At 59.3% G+C, this 15,868-nt stretch overlaps 1 protein-coding gene across 4 annotated transcripts in view; it reads left to right on the top strand.

The window, feature by feature from the left end:
• Kdm4b (lysine demethylase 4B) overlaps positions 1–15,420 on the top strand; it is a 75,711-nt gene extending 60,291 nt beyond the window's left edge. The window contains exons 12-23 of one of the 4 annotated variants that reach the window (XM_059251781.1): positions 3,215–3,606; positions 4,945–5,065; positions 6,554–6,714; positions 6,939–7,155; positions 7,774–7,850; positions 8,033–8,088; positions 8,306–8,414; positions 10,507–10,692; positions 10,819–10,983; positions 11,069–11,188; positions 12,438–12,530; positions 13,303–15,420. In XM_059251781.1, coding sequence (XP_059107764.1) covers positions 3,215–3,606; positions 4,945–5,065; positions 6,554–6,714; positions 6,939–7,155; positions 7,774–7,850; positions 8,033–8,088; positions 8,306–8,414; positions 10,507–10,692; positions 10,819–10,983; positions 11,069–11,188; positions 12,438–12,530; positions 13,303–13,485 — 1,880 coding nt within the window. In that variant the 3' untranslated portion in view covers positions 13,486–15,420. Of the gene's footprint in view, positions 1–3,214; positions 3,607–4,944; positions 5,066–6,535; positions 6,715–6,938; positions 7,156–7,773; positions 7,851–8,032; positions 8,089–8,305; positions 8,415–10,506; positions 10,984–11,068; positions 11,189–12,437; positions 12,531–13,302 lie in introns of all 4 variants that reach the window. The other 3 variants (XM_059251780.1, XM_059251779.1, XM_059251778.1) reach the window with 3 other exon arrangements.
• Positions 15,421–15,868: the final 448 nt, after the last annotated feature.

Raw genomic sequence — 15,868 nt, 5'->3', positions numbered from 1 at the left:
GGATCCTCAGGAGCTGAGGGCTGGAGTGATGCCATACCCACAAATACACACAGAAGCCACAAGACGTAGGCAGTGTGCTGAGGGTCTAGCCTGGGCTCCCTGCTTCTACCTTCCACACTGCATATGGGCCCCTGTAGCCATGCAACTGGTTATGGGAACTTGGCACCTTAAAGTATGTGTCTATTCCCTGTGGATCTAGTGTCAGGTGCGCCCCCATTCCTGAGTATGATGTGAGGGAGAGGGTGGTCCCCTTGACTCACCTAGCAGAGTGGCATCCCCATCTCTTGTCTTCTCATCCTGCTTCCTCTGAGGATCCTGTGGTGACCTCAGAGTCCTTGGCTTCATCCTATCTAAGGAGTCCCTTCAGCTATGGGAGGTGACATGGCCCCGGCCCCAGGGCAGGGTGTGACTGTCTTGAGGGTTTTCACTACCACTGACTTAAGGATTCTCCTTGACCTTAAGTCACCGTAAAGTAGAAGCAGTGTCTGTCCTGTGTAAATGTGTAGGCAACGTTTTACTGTGGAACACGTGGATGATGGTCAGCACGTCCGACTGGTGTCTGAAGCCTTGCTCCTCAGAGAGCAGAAAGAGGAACCGCTAGGTAGGAGGTGGCTGAAGCAGATGGAGGTGACTGGGTCTCATCCATGGCATCCCAGTAGTCAGTGGGGTGGCCACAAGAGACACAGCAGACCATGGCCATGTAGCTCAGCCTGCCATAGCTGTGGCCCTCCATCTGGGGACGGGCTGCCTCTAGTGTGGTGAGCAGACACTTCTTACCTGGCGCCTGCCAGGGCATTCCAGCAGAGACTGGGGCCACCAAGGATGGTGACAGGCAGGCAGATGTAGCGTGTCTCCTGCTGGACAGGGACTCACATGGCACCTAGGATGTCCTCTCTGATAGGTGTGAAGAAAGAGGGTGCTGGGGCTTCCCAAGAGGCCCTCAGCCAGAGCTCTGTGCATCATGGGCACCCACTGTCACCCTGCAAGGTCACACTCGCCCATCAGTTCCAAGTTCTTATGGTGGGGCACGCATGTGGGCCTTTGGGCCATGTCTCCTCATGTGAGGGATCTAAGGTCCACAGACTGTGACTGACATTTGGTCAGAGTGTAAGATCCAGGAGTGATTGAGCCCAAGGCTGGGAGGAATGCCAATCCCATGCCATTCTATCACCAGGGAAACCTGCCTCGTGCCCCCTCTTGTGAAGACACCAGGCTAACCTCAGCACCAAATCATCTATGTCTTTTGGTGACCTCTAAGATGTATTCTGGAGCATGATGTGTCCCTTGAGGGGTCTATATGTGCAGAGCAGAGACCCCAGGCTGTTGGCAGGGCAGGGTGGCCTATGGGGGTGGCAGCTCATGTCCCCATATCCACACTATGTGATGAGACAGTGTGACGAGGGTCTTCTGAATGGTCAAGAGGTCATCTCCCTGACCTGGTGAGTCAGGGACACAGGAAGGGTTGAATTAAATGCTCTTTGTGCATCTGCTATTCTGTCTTGTGTGTGGGGACAGCCACATATCTGGAGGCCTGGCTGTCACCTGAGTGACTGGAAATGGTCACAGTGGCTACGGCACAGCAGGGCCTCTGCTGCTCTGAGGGCTGGGGTTGGGTGTGCCACAGGGAGCCAGCCTAACCTTCAGGATAGGGTGCTGGGCACTGTCCTCATGTCCCACAGCCTGTCTGAATTGGTGGTGGCAGATGATGGAATCCCCCAGCAACACAGCTGGACTTGATACCATGATGGGTCAGAGCTGGCACAATGACCCTCAACAGGGCCGTGACGGGCCAATTCTGGCTCAGCCAAGCCAGGCGGCAGAACCACTTGTGCCCTCCAAGTGTGTTCAGCCTCAGGAGCTAGAGCAGAGTCCACACCTGTAGATAGATGTGTGGCCTACCTCAGCCTCCTGTGGCCTGTGACCCTGAACCAGACAGGCTGATAAACTCAGGCATGTTGTGGGGCACCTGGCCATAGCTCCCGGTCACCCCTGAAGGACTGTCCGCCAGGCTTTCCACCACAGCCCTCCAGTGGGACCAGGCTAGGACCCTCAGTCCATCTCTCCTTGACCCCCAAGGCAGGTGTGTGGCCACTGATGTGGCCACTGAGGGTCTGTGGTGAGGCGATGAGCTTTGAGGGCCCTTCTTGGGCTTCTCCTGCGAAGGGCTCCAGGCTCTCCTGGCCGTACAGAGCTGTTGTCGGTCATAAAAAAAAGCAGGGCAGGACCCTGTGGTCCAGGATCAGGGGCTGTGGAAGGGCCGTGCTCACCATGGCACTCCACGGCAGCTAACGTGGTTACAGGAGCAGATTCCTGAGGCCATACTCAGCATCCTTCCCTGAGTCCAAGAACCCCAGCACAGGTTAAGTGGTGTGCTGTACAGCCATCGTGGCACCAAACTAAAGTACCACCAAAGACACGTCCCATCGGCCCCTCTTCTTCATGTCCCCGTCAGGAGGCTACCACATGGAGGTCCTCAGGCCTGTCTGCTGCTTCGTCCCTCTTTGGTAGCTGCGTGATCTGTTATCTGCTCTAACCTCCCCATACCTGCGCTGGCCTGCAGGAACCCACAGCTTGGGACAGCTGAGTGTCTTCACAGCCACTTCCTGAGAGCCCAGCTCCCCCTCCCAGACCTACTCCAAAAGGGTCCTGCTTTCTTCCTTCTTTTCTCCTCTCCTCTCCTCTCTCTCTCTCTCTCTCTCTCTCTCTCTCTCTCTCTCTCTCTTTCCTTTTTCCTTCCTTCCTTCCCTTTTCTTTCTGTCTTTTTTTTAAGACAGGATAGTATGAGCCCAGGCTATCTAGCCCTTGTACACCTCCCTTATACTCTGAATGCTGGGATGGCAGGCTGCAGCTCTACATCAGCTCAGGATTGTCTTTTTTTGTTTGTTTGTTTTGTTTTGTTTTGTTTTTCAAGACAGGGTTTCTCTGTAGCTTTGGAGCCTGTCCTGGAACTCACTCTGTAGACCAGGCTGGCCTCAAACTCACAGAATTCCTGTCTCTGCCTCCCAAATGCTGGGATTAAAGGCGTGTGCCACCACTGCCTGGCTTAGGAATCTCTTTTAGTGCAGTGGCCCAGTGTTGGGCACTTTTGGAAGGTTGAACTTGCCTAAGCTTTGGGGATACTGAGTCCCCAGCCTCTGTGATCTCCTCGCCACAGACCATAGTCTCCTGCTCTGTCTGCTTCCGCTTGCTTCTAAGTGATGCTTTCTTTCCCCAGAGGATGGCAGAGGCAAGCCCCGGCCAACCAAGGCCCGGAGCAAGAAGAAGACCCCCAGCCCCCTGTCACCCCTGTTGCCGCCTGCCCCACCAACCCTGTTACCCACTGAGGAGGGCCTGAGGCCACCACCCCCACCCAAGTCTCCGGTTCCAACCATGGGCCCCATGGCCGCAGAGGGGGGTCCTCCACCAGCACCCCTCAATGTGGTGCTGCCTCCCGGGGCACCGGGAGAGGAAGCAGAGGTGCGGCCGAGGCCCATCATCCCCATGCTGTATGTGCTTCCCCGCACCAACCCCACTGATGGCGACAGGGAGCGCACTGCCCACCCACAGCTGGCACCCATGGAGCTGGGGCTGGAAGACGAAGGCCAGGCCCAAGCTGGCAGTGCACAGGTGGGTGATTAATGGCCACCAGGTGCATCTGTGGCTCTGCTCACAGCTGTGTGTAGCATCTGGATGCCAGGGTAGCAACTGGAGTCAGTGTGTGTGCTGTGGATGACACTGGATGTGAGTGCGTGTGTGCACGCTGTGGGTGACAGGAGTGGACGTGAGTCCATTTGTGCATGCTGTGGGTGACAGGAGTGGACGTGAGTGCACGTGTGCATGCTGTGGGTGACAGAAGTGGATGTGAGTGTGTGTGTGCACGCTGTGGGTGACAGGAGTGGACGTGAGTGCGTGTGTGCACGCTGTGGGTGACAGGAGTGGATGTGAGTGTGTGTGCACGCTGTGGGTGACACTGGATGTGAGTGTGTGTGTGCACGCTGTGGGTGACAGGAGTGGACGTGAGTGCGTGTGTGCATGCTGTGGGTGACAGGAGTGGACGTGAGTGCGTGTGTGCACGCTGTGGGTGACAGGAGTGGATGTGAGTGTGTGTGCACGCTGTGGGTGACACTGGATGTGAGTGTGTGTGCACGCTGTGGGTGACACTGGATGTGAGTGTGTGTGTGCACGCTGTGGGTGACAGAAGTGGATGTGAGTGTGTGTGTGCACGCTGTGGGTGACAGGAGTGGACGTGAGTGCGTGTGTGCACGCTGTGGGTGACAGGAGTGGACGTGAGTGCATGTGTGCACGCTGTGGGTGACAGGAGTGGACGTGAGTGCATGTGTGCACGCTGTGGGTGACAGGAGTGGACGTGAGTGCATGTGTGCATGCTGTGGGTGACACTGGATGTGAGTGTGTGTGCACGCTGTGGGTGACAGGAGTGGACGTGAGTGCATGTGTGCATGCTGTGGGTGACAGGAGTGGACGTGAGTGCGTGTGTGCACGCTGTGGGTGACAGGAGTGGACGTGAGTGCATGTGTGCATGCTGTGGGTGACAGAAGTGGATGTGAGTGTGTGTGCACGCTGTGGGTGACACTGGATGTGAGTGTGTGTGCACGCTGTGGGTGACACTGGATGTGAGTGTGTGTGTGCACGCTGTGGATGACACTGGATGTGAGTGCGCATGTGCACGCTGTGGGTGACAGGAGTGGACGTGAGTGCGCGTGTGCACGCTGTGGGTGACACTGGATGTGAGTGTGCGTGTGCACGCTGTGGGTGACAGGAATGGACGTGAGTGCGTGTTTGCACGCTATGGGTGACAGGAGTGGACGTGAGTGTGCGTGTGCACGCTGTGGGTGACAGGAGTGGACGTGAGTGCGCATGTGCATGCTGCGGGTGACAGGAGTGGACATGAGTGCGTGTGCACGCTGTGGGTGACAGGTTCCAGCATTCATAGTCTGTGTCTTTCAGGCACCATCCTCCTTCTCTAAGCTGAAGGTGGAAATCAAAAAAAGCCGTCGTCATCCCTTGGGTCGGCCACCCACACGGTCCCCACTGTCTGTGGTCAAACAGGAGGCTTCGAGTGATGAAGGTGAGCAGGGCCCCAGCCACCATGCTACCTCCCTCCACTGGCATGGGGCCCAGACCAGCCCCTCCACAGGTGCCAGTGTCCATCCATCCAGTCCCTTGAGTCAGGCCATCCATACACTGTGGAAACCCACCACAGAATTCTCTGCTCCTTCACATCTGCAGAGACCCAGCTGCCCACCTTCCCATACCTTTAACCTCCCCAGTTTTTTGCTGCCTGCAGGGCCTCCACCACACCCCACCATCCAACCAGTCTCAAATGTCATGTGACCAGTGAGGGCCAAGATCACAACCATCTCCAGCTGGGGGCCCTGGTACCATTGATAGTTCCACTCCCCATCCAAGCAATGGGCTGCAGCGTGCAGACAGTGGTGACAGGGCGCAGCGTGCAGACAGTGGGGACAGAGGGGTGCAGCGTGCAGACAGTGGTTGGGGCCATGGTCATGGTCTGTGGCAGCAGCTCCTCTGTCCCAGGGCTGCACCCTCAGTTCTGCACAGGAGCTTCATCAGCGCTTGCAGAACTAGGCATCTAGGGTTTGTCCCCCCCGATGTGTGGAAGCAGTGCTAGCTTAGGGTGTGGCTGTGGATGGATGGTGGGGGCTGGTGAGTGCAGGCGGCAGCCCCACGGGGACTCCCCACTGCTGGTTGAGCCTTGGGTACAGAGGTCTGCTGGCTAGCAGGGCAGGTGGAGCAGGCCTGTGTGCAGGTCCTGGTGGGTTTCAGCTCCTCCGTAAGCTGTTAGCAGAGTCTGAGAGCTGGCTGGCAGCTCTTCCACCCAATGCCGTACTGTGCTCACAGGATGGTTCTAGAAGCACCCAGGACCCCAAAACCTCACCACAGGAGTGACAGGAATCTGGGAAACAGTTGAGACCAAGCCCCAGGCTCTTGCCTCCCAGCTGAGCTCTTCCCAGAAGGCACTCTGGGGAGTCCTGGGCTGGCAAATTTTCCCCAGCTCCATACCCTGAGTGTCTCTTGGCCGGTGGCAGGGTCCAAACACAGCACAGTCTTGGGGTCTCTGGTGCCCTTGGGCTGTGTGAGGCTTCCCCAGGCTGAGCAGGCTGGATACTAGGTAGGATGTCCCAGACTCTGAGGAGTTCCTAGGGCTGGAAGGTGTAAGGTGATAAGAATGGAGTGGGTTCTGCCTGACACTCCCTCTGTCCTGTCGCCCACCTGGGGCCATGCTGCTGCACAGGTTGGCCAGGCTTCAGCAGGCTTGTGGCTGAGGCTCCTGGGCAGGTAGGCAGCACTGTGCCCAGCTTCACAGACAAGAGCCTGTGTCTGAGGGTGGCATGTTTGGTCCAGGCCTTAGGTTAAGCTCTGAGGAGACCCATGGAGGGAAACCAGCCCCTCCCTCCATGCTAGGAATGCAATGCAGCCCACCAAGTACCAGCCAGGGCTGTGCAGACGGGGGCAGCAGTGGGGTGGTGCCGCCGTGGGGCCTTGTTTTCCAACTCAAGCCCCCCATCCATCACAGAAGCCTTCCTGTTCTCAGGAGAGGACGACGTGAGTGACCCCGAGGCCTTGAAGTCCCTGCTGTCGCTGCAGTGGAAGAACAAGGCAGCTAGTTTCCAAGCTGAGAGGAAGTTCAATGCGGCAGCTGCCCTCAACGAGCCCTACTGCGCCATCTGTACTCTCTTCTACCCCTACAGCCAGGTGAGCTTGGCCCCCCATGTTGATGCTGCAGCTGCTGGATACTAGGTAGGGTGTCCCAGACTCACCCGTCCCACTCAGTCCCATTGCAGCCCTAGCCCCAGGGGAGAGCAGCTATGAACACCCCAGACTCTGAGGATAGGTGAGGGGGGGCTGCAGCAGGCCTCCTGTGGCCCTGAGCTGGTTATGGGACTCTCTGTGACCTCCTGATGGCCGTGCCTCTGCAGTCAGTACAGACAGAGCGAGAGGTCCCAGCCACTCCAGGGGACAGTACTGTCCAGCCACCCTCGAAAAGTGGCCAGAGGACACGGCCACTGATCCCTGAGATGTGCTTCACTTCGAGTGGGGAGAACACAGAGCCACTGCCTGCCAATTCCTATGTCGGTGAGGATGGTACCAGCCCACTCATTTCCTGTGCCCACTGCTGCCTGCAGGTCCATGCCAGTGAGTGTTCCACAGCATCTGGCTGTGAGGGGTTCTGGGGACAGGAGGGCACTTTCTGGACCCAGGGCTTCTTGAGTTGGGGGGGCACTGTCCAGGGTTCTGGACCAGGAGGCTACACTATACAAGTGTGGGAAGCTGCAGGTGTGGGGAGGGCTGCAGGTGTGGGGAGGGCTGCAGGTGTGGGAAGCTGCAGGTGTGGGGAGGGCTGCAGGTGTGGGGAGCTGCAGGTGTGGGGAGCTGCAGGTGTGGGGAGCTGCAGGTGTGGGGAGCTGCAGGTGTGGGAAGCTGCAGGTGGGGAGGGCTGCAGGTGTGGGGAGGGCTGCAGGTGTGGGGAGGGCTGCAGGTGTGGGGAGGGCTGCAGGTGTGGGGAGGGCTGCAGGTGTGGGGAGCTGCAGGTGTGGGGAGGGCTGCAGGTGTGGGAAGCTGCAGGTGTGGGGAGGGCTGCAGGTGTGGGGAGCTGCAGGTGTGGGAAGCTGCAGGTGTGGGGAGGGCTGCAGGTGTGGGGAGGGCTACAGGTGTGGGGAGGGCTGCAGGTGTGGGGAGGGCTGCAGGTGGGGAGGGCTGCAGGTGGGGAGGGTGACAGATTTGGTCTGATCCAAGCACTCTGCTGTCTTCCAGGTTGCTACGGTGTCCGGCCTGAGCTGGCCAAGGAGGGCTGGACATGCTCCCGGTGTGCGGCCCATGCCTGGACTGCGGTAACTCACCTGTGCTGGGTGACACCTAAAGCCTGGGAGGTTCTAGGCCTCCATGGGCCAGTGGTCTTGATCTTAGCTGTGCTGAGGCTGGGGCTTGACACTCGCTATCCCTAGGGTGTCCCTTGGGTGGGGCGGCGCACATTGGAGGTGGCTGCACTTCACCCTGATGCTCTGTCCCCTAGGAATGCTGTCTGTGCAACCTCCGCGGGGGAGCGCTGCAGACGACCACGGAGCACAGGTGTGTGCCCTGCTCTGCCCTGCCCTGTGCGACCCTCGCCCTCCTGTCTCCCTGCCCAGCTTCTCTGGAGGTTGGAGAGAGACAGGGTGTCACCGTGAGGGGAGCCGTGTCCTGAATGCCCACAAGCCTCGCTGCCCGCCCCCGCCCCCACCCCCCAGCCTGGCTGGCCCCTTGGAACTATCAGCAGTGCACTTGTGACCCTGCCCTGACCTCTCAGGTGGATTCACGTGATCTGCGCCATTGCAGTCCCCGAGGTACGGTTCCTGAACGTGATTGAGCGCAACCCTGTGGACGTCAGTGCCATCCCTGAGCAGCGGTGGAAACTGGTAGGTCCCCAAGGCTGTGGTCACCAACCGTAGTCCTGGGGTGGACTAAGAGACCCTAGGAAGACAGCCCCAGCCCAGCCTAGGACTGCCATTTCTCCAGGCCCAAAGCCCTGCAGCAGGGAGGGGAGCTCTGAGTGTGCAGGGCACAGTCCCCCAAGTGCAGCCCGGTAGCCCTGGGCCAAGTATCCCCGCTCGTTCCAGACACTTGCAGGTACTGTTAGTGCCTGAGCTCAGCGTGCTCGTGATGCATGAGAGCCATCCCTCCAGGCCATGCAGCAGCTGCAGCCTGCCCCTCCATGCTGCTTCTTTCTCTGACTTGGGGAAGAGGAGCCTTGTCCTGTGCTGGGACCCCTAACCCCCTCAGAGTGACATCCCAAGCTTCATCTTCCTCCACTGTGTCACGCACTCAGCAGTGTGCCCTGTGTGTGTGCACACGTGTGCGGGCACCTGTGCAGCCAGAGGACGACCACGGGTGTGAGTCCTTGCCCTCCATCCTGCTTGAGGTGGGGTCTTTCCGTGTGGATGCCCAGCTACCTGGCCGCTCAGCTCCCACAGGTTCCCCAGCTCTGACTCCCATCATGCCATGGCAGCGCTGGGCATTAGACACTCCGAGTCCGGCTTTGCATGGGTTCTGTTGATTCACACCCGTGTCCTCAGAGCTGGACAGTGCTTTTCCACTGAGCCGTCTCTTCCTTTCTTCCTTTCTGTACATGGCTGAGTGGCCGGGCTCACCTGCCCACCTCTGCATCTTAGAGCACCGTGATAGTGATGCTGGCATAGTCAGACGCAGGAGACACCCTTGTCTCTGCATGCATGCCACAAGCACACTGGGTTGTCACACTGTTCTGAAACTCTAGGAACCCTCTCCGGTGTCTTCCACCCCCGCCCTCGGCATGCAGCCCTCCCCCGCCGTCAGGGCGCAGGCCCACAGTGTAGCCTGAGTCCCTGCACAGCCCTCTCCACCGTCTCGATGGTTCCCCTCGTGACCGCACACAGGGCACCTGCCTGGATCCACCTCCTTTGAAAACTGTCGGCCCCGGTTGGGTCACCGAGTATCTGATGAAGGCACTCCATGTTGGTACATGCTGAGGCTCCTGTGAGCATTGCCTCTTCTGGCTTGTGAATGAACACACACCCCCCTCTGTAGCAGGATTGTGAGGGAGGTCAGAGGTCCAAGTTTGCTTGCCCACGTACAGTGTACCTCTAGAGTGGACTGCCATGGCCATCTGGAGAGCATCGGGGTCCCCAGGCCTGTCCTGCTGCAACCCCCCTCCCTACTGTCCTCTCCTGCCTCTGGGTGTGGGCTGAGTGGGGCCCAGATGCACATGGCTACCTGAGGCCCGTGCTGCAGCCAGTGGCTGCCTAACCTGTGTCCAAGGCATGGGCCAGGCCTTCCTACATCTGGAAGTCGGGGGATGAGGGAATGGAGATGGTTCAGCTCGGACTTGGGATAGCCTCTGCTCCGGGCACTTAGCACCACACGAGTTGGGAGGGCAGCTGGCTGTGGTCAAGCTGGAGGCCAGGCCCTCAGCTAGGGGCGTGGACAATGTCCTGTACTTGTTCTGCCTGCCTGGGTCATCTCTCCTGCTGCCAGGACACACTGGGTGGAGGGCTGCTGTGGAGCCCTGTAGGGACTGGGCTGGCTCACAGCCAGAGCCTGGGCTCCCTGGTGGCTGGTGACAGGGTCACAAGTCCAGGGGCCTGGCACCATGTTCCAGTCCAAGTGCAGGCCACCTGAGCAGGCCCAGTGGATGGCCTCAGAGACCCCTTCAGAAGCAGGGGCTGACAGCTGGGTGCCTTTTAATGAGAGCGTTATGGCTCAGGTGGATGGCATGCTGACTACAAATCCTTCATGTGGCCTCTGCATCCTCGGTCCTGACAATTTAGAACCCCGATGGCCCTGCACTAGGACGGACACACACACACACACACACACAGCTCTGGGCTACAGGGAGGAGGCCTGAGAAGAGGTGATTTGGGTTGAGATACCTTCAAGCCCCAGTCCTGGCCTGTGGTTGTCCCCCTGACCCCCACCTGTTCTGGAAGGTTCCTCCCTGTCCTTGCTGGTAACCCTGTACCCCATCCTCTGCAGAAGTGTGTGTACTGCCGCAAGCGCATGAAGAAGGTGTCGGGCGCCTGCATCCAGTGTTCCTACGAGCACTGCTCCACGTCCTTCCACGTGACCTGCGCACATGCAGCTGGTGTCCTCATGGAGCCCGACGACTGGCCCTATGTAGTGTCCATCACCTGCCTCAAGCACAGAGCGGGCGGCGCTGGGGTGAGTGCTGAGGCCACATTCCCGGCTACACGAGGGGCCCCGCCCATGTGGGCTAGCCCTGCCCACTTGGCCTCCTCCGCTTGGGCAAAACCCCGCCCACACATGCCATTGCCCCCCTCCCCCCAGGGTCAGCTCCTGCGCGCTGTGTCCCTGGGCCAGGTCGTCATCACCAAGAACAGGAACGGGCTGTACTATCGCTGTCGTGTGATCGGCAGTACTGCGCAGACCTTCTACGAGGTCAACTTCGACGATGGCTCCTACAGCGACAACCTGTATCCAGAGAGCATCACTGTGAGGGGCAGGGCAGGGAGGGGCGGGGCGGGGCGGGGCGGGCTTCCGGGACGGGGGGCGGGACCTCACCGTCTGCTTCCTGCAGAGCAGAGACTGCTTGCGGCTAGGCCCGCCTCCTGAGGGCGAGCTGGTGGAGCTGCGGTGGACGGACGGCAACCTGTATAGAGCCAGGTTCATCTCGGCGGCCACCAGCCTCATCTACCAGGTGAGCAGCCGCACAGCGGCCGTCTGGCGACGCTCAGCCTCTGCCAGCCTACCCCATGTCAGTGCTCACACAGGCTACCGGCGGCGTGGAGGCCAGGGCTGGGGACGCTTGGCACCAGGGTGGGGCTTGGGGAGCTACCCACAGAGCAGCCTGGGGTGGAGCTGCCAGCCTGAGCTGTGCAGCAACACCTGGTCTCAAGACAGCAGGAAGCACAGAGCTGAACAACACAACTGCAGCACAGCTGTGCTCCCACCTGGGCAGACGCGAGGGGAGGGGGCGGGTCCAGCCCAGCCATCCCTTCCCAGGAGACAGGCAGCTTGGGGACACACACCGCACAGTGTGTGGCCAAGCAAGATGCTGGCCCAAAGTGGGAGGGCAGCCAGGTTACCCCACCCTGGAGCCCAACAGCAGGGCATGGGTGTATTCACTTGTCCATCACACTCCTCTCAAGACAGTTCCAGAAGCCTGTGTGAGCCCATGGAGACAGCCTGGACTGAGGGCTGTAGCTGTTCAGAGTGTTGGGGGCGTGGTACAGCCTGCCCTTTGGAGTATCACAGATGGGTGGCAGTGGGCACCTTCCAGAATTCCCCTCCTGGGGAACCTGACTCTCAGTGTACGGACTGTCAGAGCCACACTGTGCAGTCCAGCTGCTTCCCGGCAGGCCTCCTGTCCAGGCTCACCCCTGCTCCAGTGTCCCCTCAAAGGCACCAGAAGAGCCTTGGCCTCCACCACTTGACTTCATCCAGCCAGGAGGCCAGGCTGAAACCCAGGCCACTGGTCACTTGGGCTCCTCACTGCTGTCACCAGAGAAGGTGGCCTGATGCCAGAGCACCCATGGTGTCCACCTCCCAGCCCAGCAGCCTGACCCATCCCTTGGGCATCACTTCTGGAGGAGGGGGTCTGTTTGGGGTGGCATGCCAAGCTGTCACTCTGAGTTGAGGAAAGCAGGTCCTGAGGACCCTGGGGATCCCCTTAGTCTCCCGTCCAGGACCTGTGCCCAGCCCTCTGCACAGTCAGACCTGGCGTCTGGTCCTGGAGGCCACAGCGCTGCTGCCTAGGCGCGTCTCACCCATGTCAGCCATCTGCCACCCAGGGCCTGCTCAGAACCTTGGCAGCCCTGGGCTTGGCCAGCTGTCCACAGGGCTCTGTGACCCCAGGATGCCTGAGTCTTTGCCACCTCTGGACTCTTGGTGGGTGTGGGGCCAGCACCCTATGGCCCTCCCCATGCTGACTCCCCATGTTGCTGCAGGTGGAGTTTGAGGACGGGTCTCAGCTGACGGTGAAGCGTGGGGACATCTTCACCCTGGAAGAGGAGCTGCCCAAGAGGGTGCGGTCCCGGCTGGTGAGTGTCCTGGGCACCTCCCTCTGGGGCGTGGAAGATGCAGTCCCAGACAGGCTGCCCCCTCCTCCTTGGCCATAAGTGACGCCCCAGCACTGACCACAGTCATCAGGGCTCACGACTCTGGACTCTGCTCAGCCAGGGGACAGCTGTCTGCAGAGTCTGCAGATCTAGGGACGGGTAGGCACCACACCTTGGGTGTGAGTCAGGGTGCAGTGGCAAGCGTGGTCCCGAGGGGCTTTGCCGGGGTGACAGCCTGACCCATCTCATCTCTGTGGTTGTGTTTTTGTTTTTTGGGGTTTTTTATAGCTCTTTGGGGACTCTCCACCCAGCTCCCAAATAAATACGTGGAGACTTATTCTTTCTTACAAATGCCTGGCCTTAGCTTGGCTTGTTTCTAGCCACCTTTTCTAGCTTAAATTATCTCATTTCTCTTTACGTTTTGCCTTTGGGCTTTTCACCTTTCCTTATTCTATATATCTTTCTTTCCTTCTTACTCCGTGGCTGGTTGTGTGGCTGGGTGGCTGGCTCCGGGTGTCCTCCTCTCCTCCTTTTCTTGCTCCTCTCCTAAGCCTAGATTTCTTCTATTTCTTCTCTCTGCCTGGCAGCCCCACCTAGTTCTCCCTCCTGCCTAGCTATTGGCCATTCAGCTCTTAAACAGAAAAATCAGGTGTTTTAGGCAAGCAAAGTAACAAAGCTTTACTGAATTAAATGTAATGTAAAAGAATGGAACCCACCTTAAACTAACTCCACAACGTATCTCTGATGTCTGTAGTCACTGGGCACTGGCATACCACAGGAGCCCAGCTTCTCTGGAGACGATGTGAAGGCTGCTAAGCGCCCACGGGTGGCCACCATGCTGGCCACCACCACGGAGGACACAGGGCACAGCCCAGAATACCTGGCCTTCGTGGAGAGCCTGCTGCAGGCACAGGGCCGACCTGGGGCACCCTTCTAGATGCTGCCCACCCCTGTCCCCACTGCGGGACCTACCTGGGCAACAGGACCAGCAGGATCCAACATGGCCGGACTCAGGGAGAGGGGCCAGTGTCCCTGGACTGCAGCGATTCCGTGGGACCCGGCCTGGCTGTGCTTTTCTCCTAAAGGTGCTACGGGGCATCCCAGAGCCTCCTGTGACAGACGCCAGCCAAGGACGCTGGGGCACAGCCCCAACTGTCTTCTAGATTTGTGGCTTTAAAAACTGACAGCGGAAACGCTCGTTCTCCTCGCAACCAAGATGCGAGGAGGTAAAAGCTTCGTCCTTGTTTGCTGCCTGCAGATGTCATTTGTCTACTGAGCAGGTGGAGAGGTACTTCTGTACAGGTGTCGCCCTGGAGGACGACAGCCCAGTGCACAGTGACCTCTGTGGTGGCTGCTTGTGGTGTCTTCTGCTTCCTGCTGGGGGAGGTGGGCCCTGCAGGAGCGTGAGTCCCTTCCCCGTCCTGCCCCCCCCGCCCCGCCCCCGCCATGCAGAGTCCACCTCACTCTGCCTCCACTGCCTAGGATGGCAGGTGTCCCCAGGGGTGAGCCAGGCTTCCAAGGTGACTGAGTCCCACAGCTGTGGCCTGGGGTTCCATGAGCCTCCACGGCTGAGGGCCGGGGAAGCAGGTGCCACCTCCCTTGCAGCGCGAGTCAAGAGACAGGGACCCAGACTGCACTGGTGGCGCTGCCTGTGGGGTAGCGCTGTCGCTAGAGGCCACTGCCATCCTAGCGCTTCAGTCCGTCCCCAGGATGGACAGCTCATCTAAGTGACAAAGGACCGCACAGACAGGCCTGGCCTGGGGACCTGCTGGGTACTTGGAGGGACCGGGCCTCTCCTGAGTGCCCAGTGCCGCCGTGTCCATGTATACTTGGAAATTCTATTTATATTGTAAAGAGAATAAAAAGGGCCCAACCTTGGGCCTAGAGGAAGAGGCTGGGCCACAGAGGTCTCGGGCTGCATCTCTTGTGGGCTCTGCAGTGGCTGCAGAAGGCCCTGCACACACACCTCACAGAGACGCCTGGGTTTTACTTTGTGCAAAAAAAAAAAAAACACAAAACAACAAAACCTCGCCCCCCCCCTTTTCTCCCCACCCCAAATGAAGGATGTCGTATTTTTGCCTCAGTCTCAGGCCTCTAGTTCAGTATCAGTTAAAGCCCTTGAGCACCTCCTATTCCCGCCTGGCCATGGCTGTGTCCTCATTTCTGGCCAGGGCCAGATGGGCTCAGGATGGAGGTCTCCTTAGCCAGGATGATGGGAACAGCGTGTCCTGGTCTGGGTATAGGGGCTGCCAGGAGGTGGGACACCATCCACAAGACCTCTCCATCTTACCGCAGTGGCACGGGGCTGAGTCAGTGTATCCCCACAGGATGCCAGGGTTCTCTGACTCCCCTTGCTTGTCAGTAGCCCAGCTGCTGTCTGCCTCCCATGCTAGCTAGGGCCACAGATGAGCAAAGGTCCTGGGGTTGAGCAGAGGGAGCCCAGCAAGAGTCACAGAGGGAGGAGTGGGGGCAGGGTGGGCCTGCTGGTGGGCTGCAAGGGAGACTTGGGTTTGACCCGAGGGAGGAGGAGGGCCGGAGCCATGGAGGCTGTGGGTAGAAGCCTAGAGGATACTCACAAAGGGATGTCAGCGGCAGGCAGCCAGGTGGGGCAGATGACCCTTGTTTTCCATTCCTCTTTGAAACATAAAAGACTTTGGGGCAGGCAAAAGCTCTGGGGAGGAAAGGGGAGGCAGCCTTGGAGGGGACATGGCCAGGATCCTGTGGAGGTAGGGTGCTGTTCCAGGAGGGGACATCTAACTAGCTCTGACCCTGCCTGGCACATCCTACTGAGCTCAGACTGTGGCCTGCAGCCCTGGGCCAAGTCTGGCCCTAGACCTGTTTTTTTTGTCAATAAAGTTTTATTTGCACATGGGCCACTGTGATACTTATTTGCATGTGGCAGCCATTGGCCCTACCTCTGTGATTGCCTGGCCTGGAAAGCTGACCCTAGATTGGACCTGAGCTACCGGCCGCACAGCCCGTGCCCTGGCAGCCATCTCTTCCTGCAGCAGTGGGGATGCCCAGGAACACTGAGTCAGTAGCTGCCTTCTTCAGTCAAAGCCCACCCGGCCCTGCCTGCCCCTGCCCCTGCCCCTGCCCCTGCCCCTGCCCCTGCCCCTCTGTTCCTGTCACTCATAGGCTCTCGGGTTTGGAGAGCACTTGATCCCTGCATGAACCTGGGAGCTCAGGGTGGAGAGACGGTATGGCCTCCATCCTTGTCCCGCCAGTGAGCTCCACAGAAGAGTGCAGCCCTGGTTCCTAACCCCAGTCACAGCTCACAGCCTCCTGGACAACCTCAAAAGCCATGTCCTCTTCTCCCT

The sequence above is a fragment of the Peromyscus eremicus genome, unplaced genomic scaffold (assembly GCF_949786415.1).
Source record: "Peromyscus eremicus unplaced genomic scaffold, PerEre_H2_v1 PerEre#2#chr22_unloc_1, whole genome shotgun sequence".
Taxonomy (NCBI): Eukaryota; Metazoa; Chordata; class Mammalia; order Rodentia; family Cricetidae; genus Peromyscus; species Peromyscus eremicus.
Note: the sequence above shows the minus strand (reverse complement) of the source record. Positions and strands in the feature narration are given on the sequence as shown.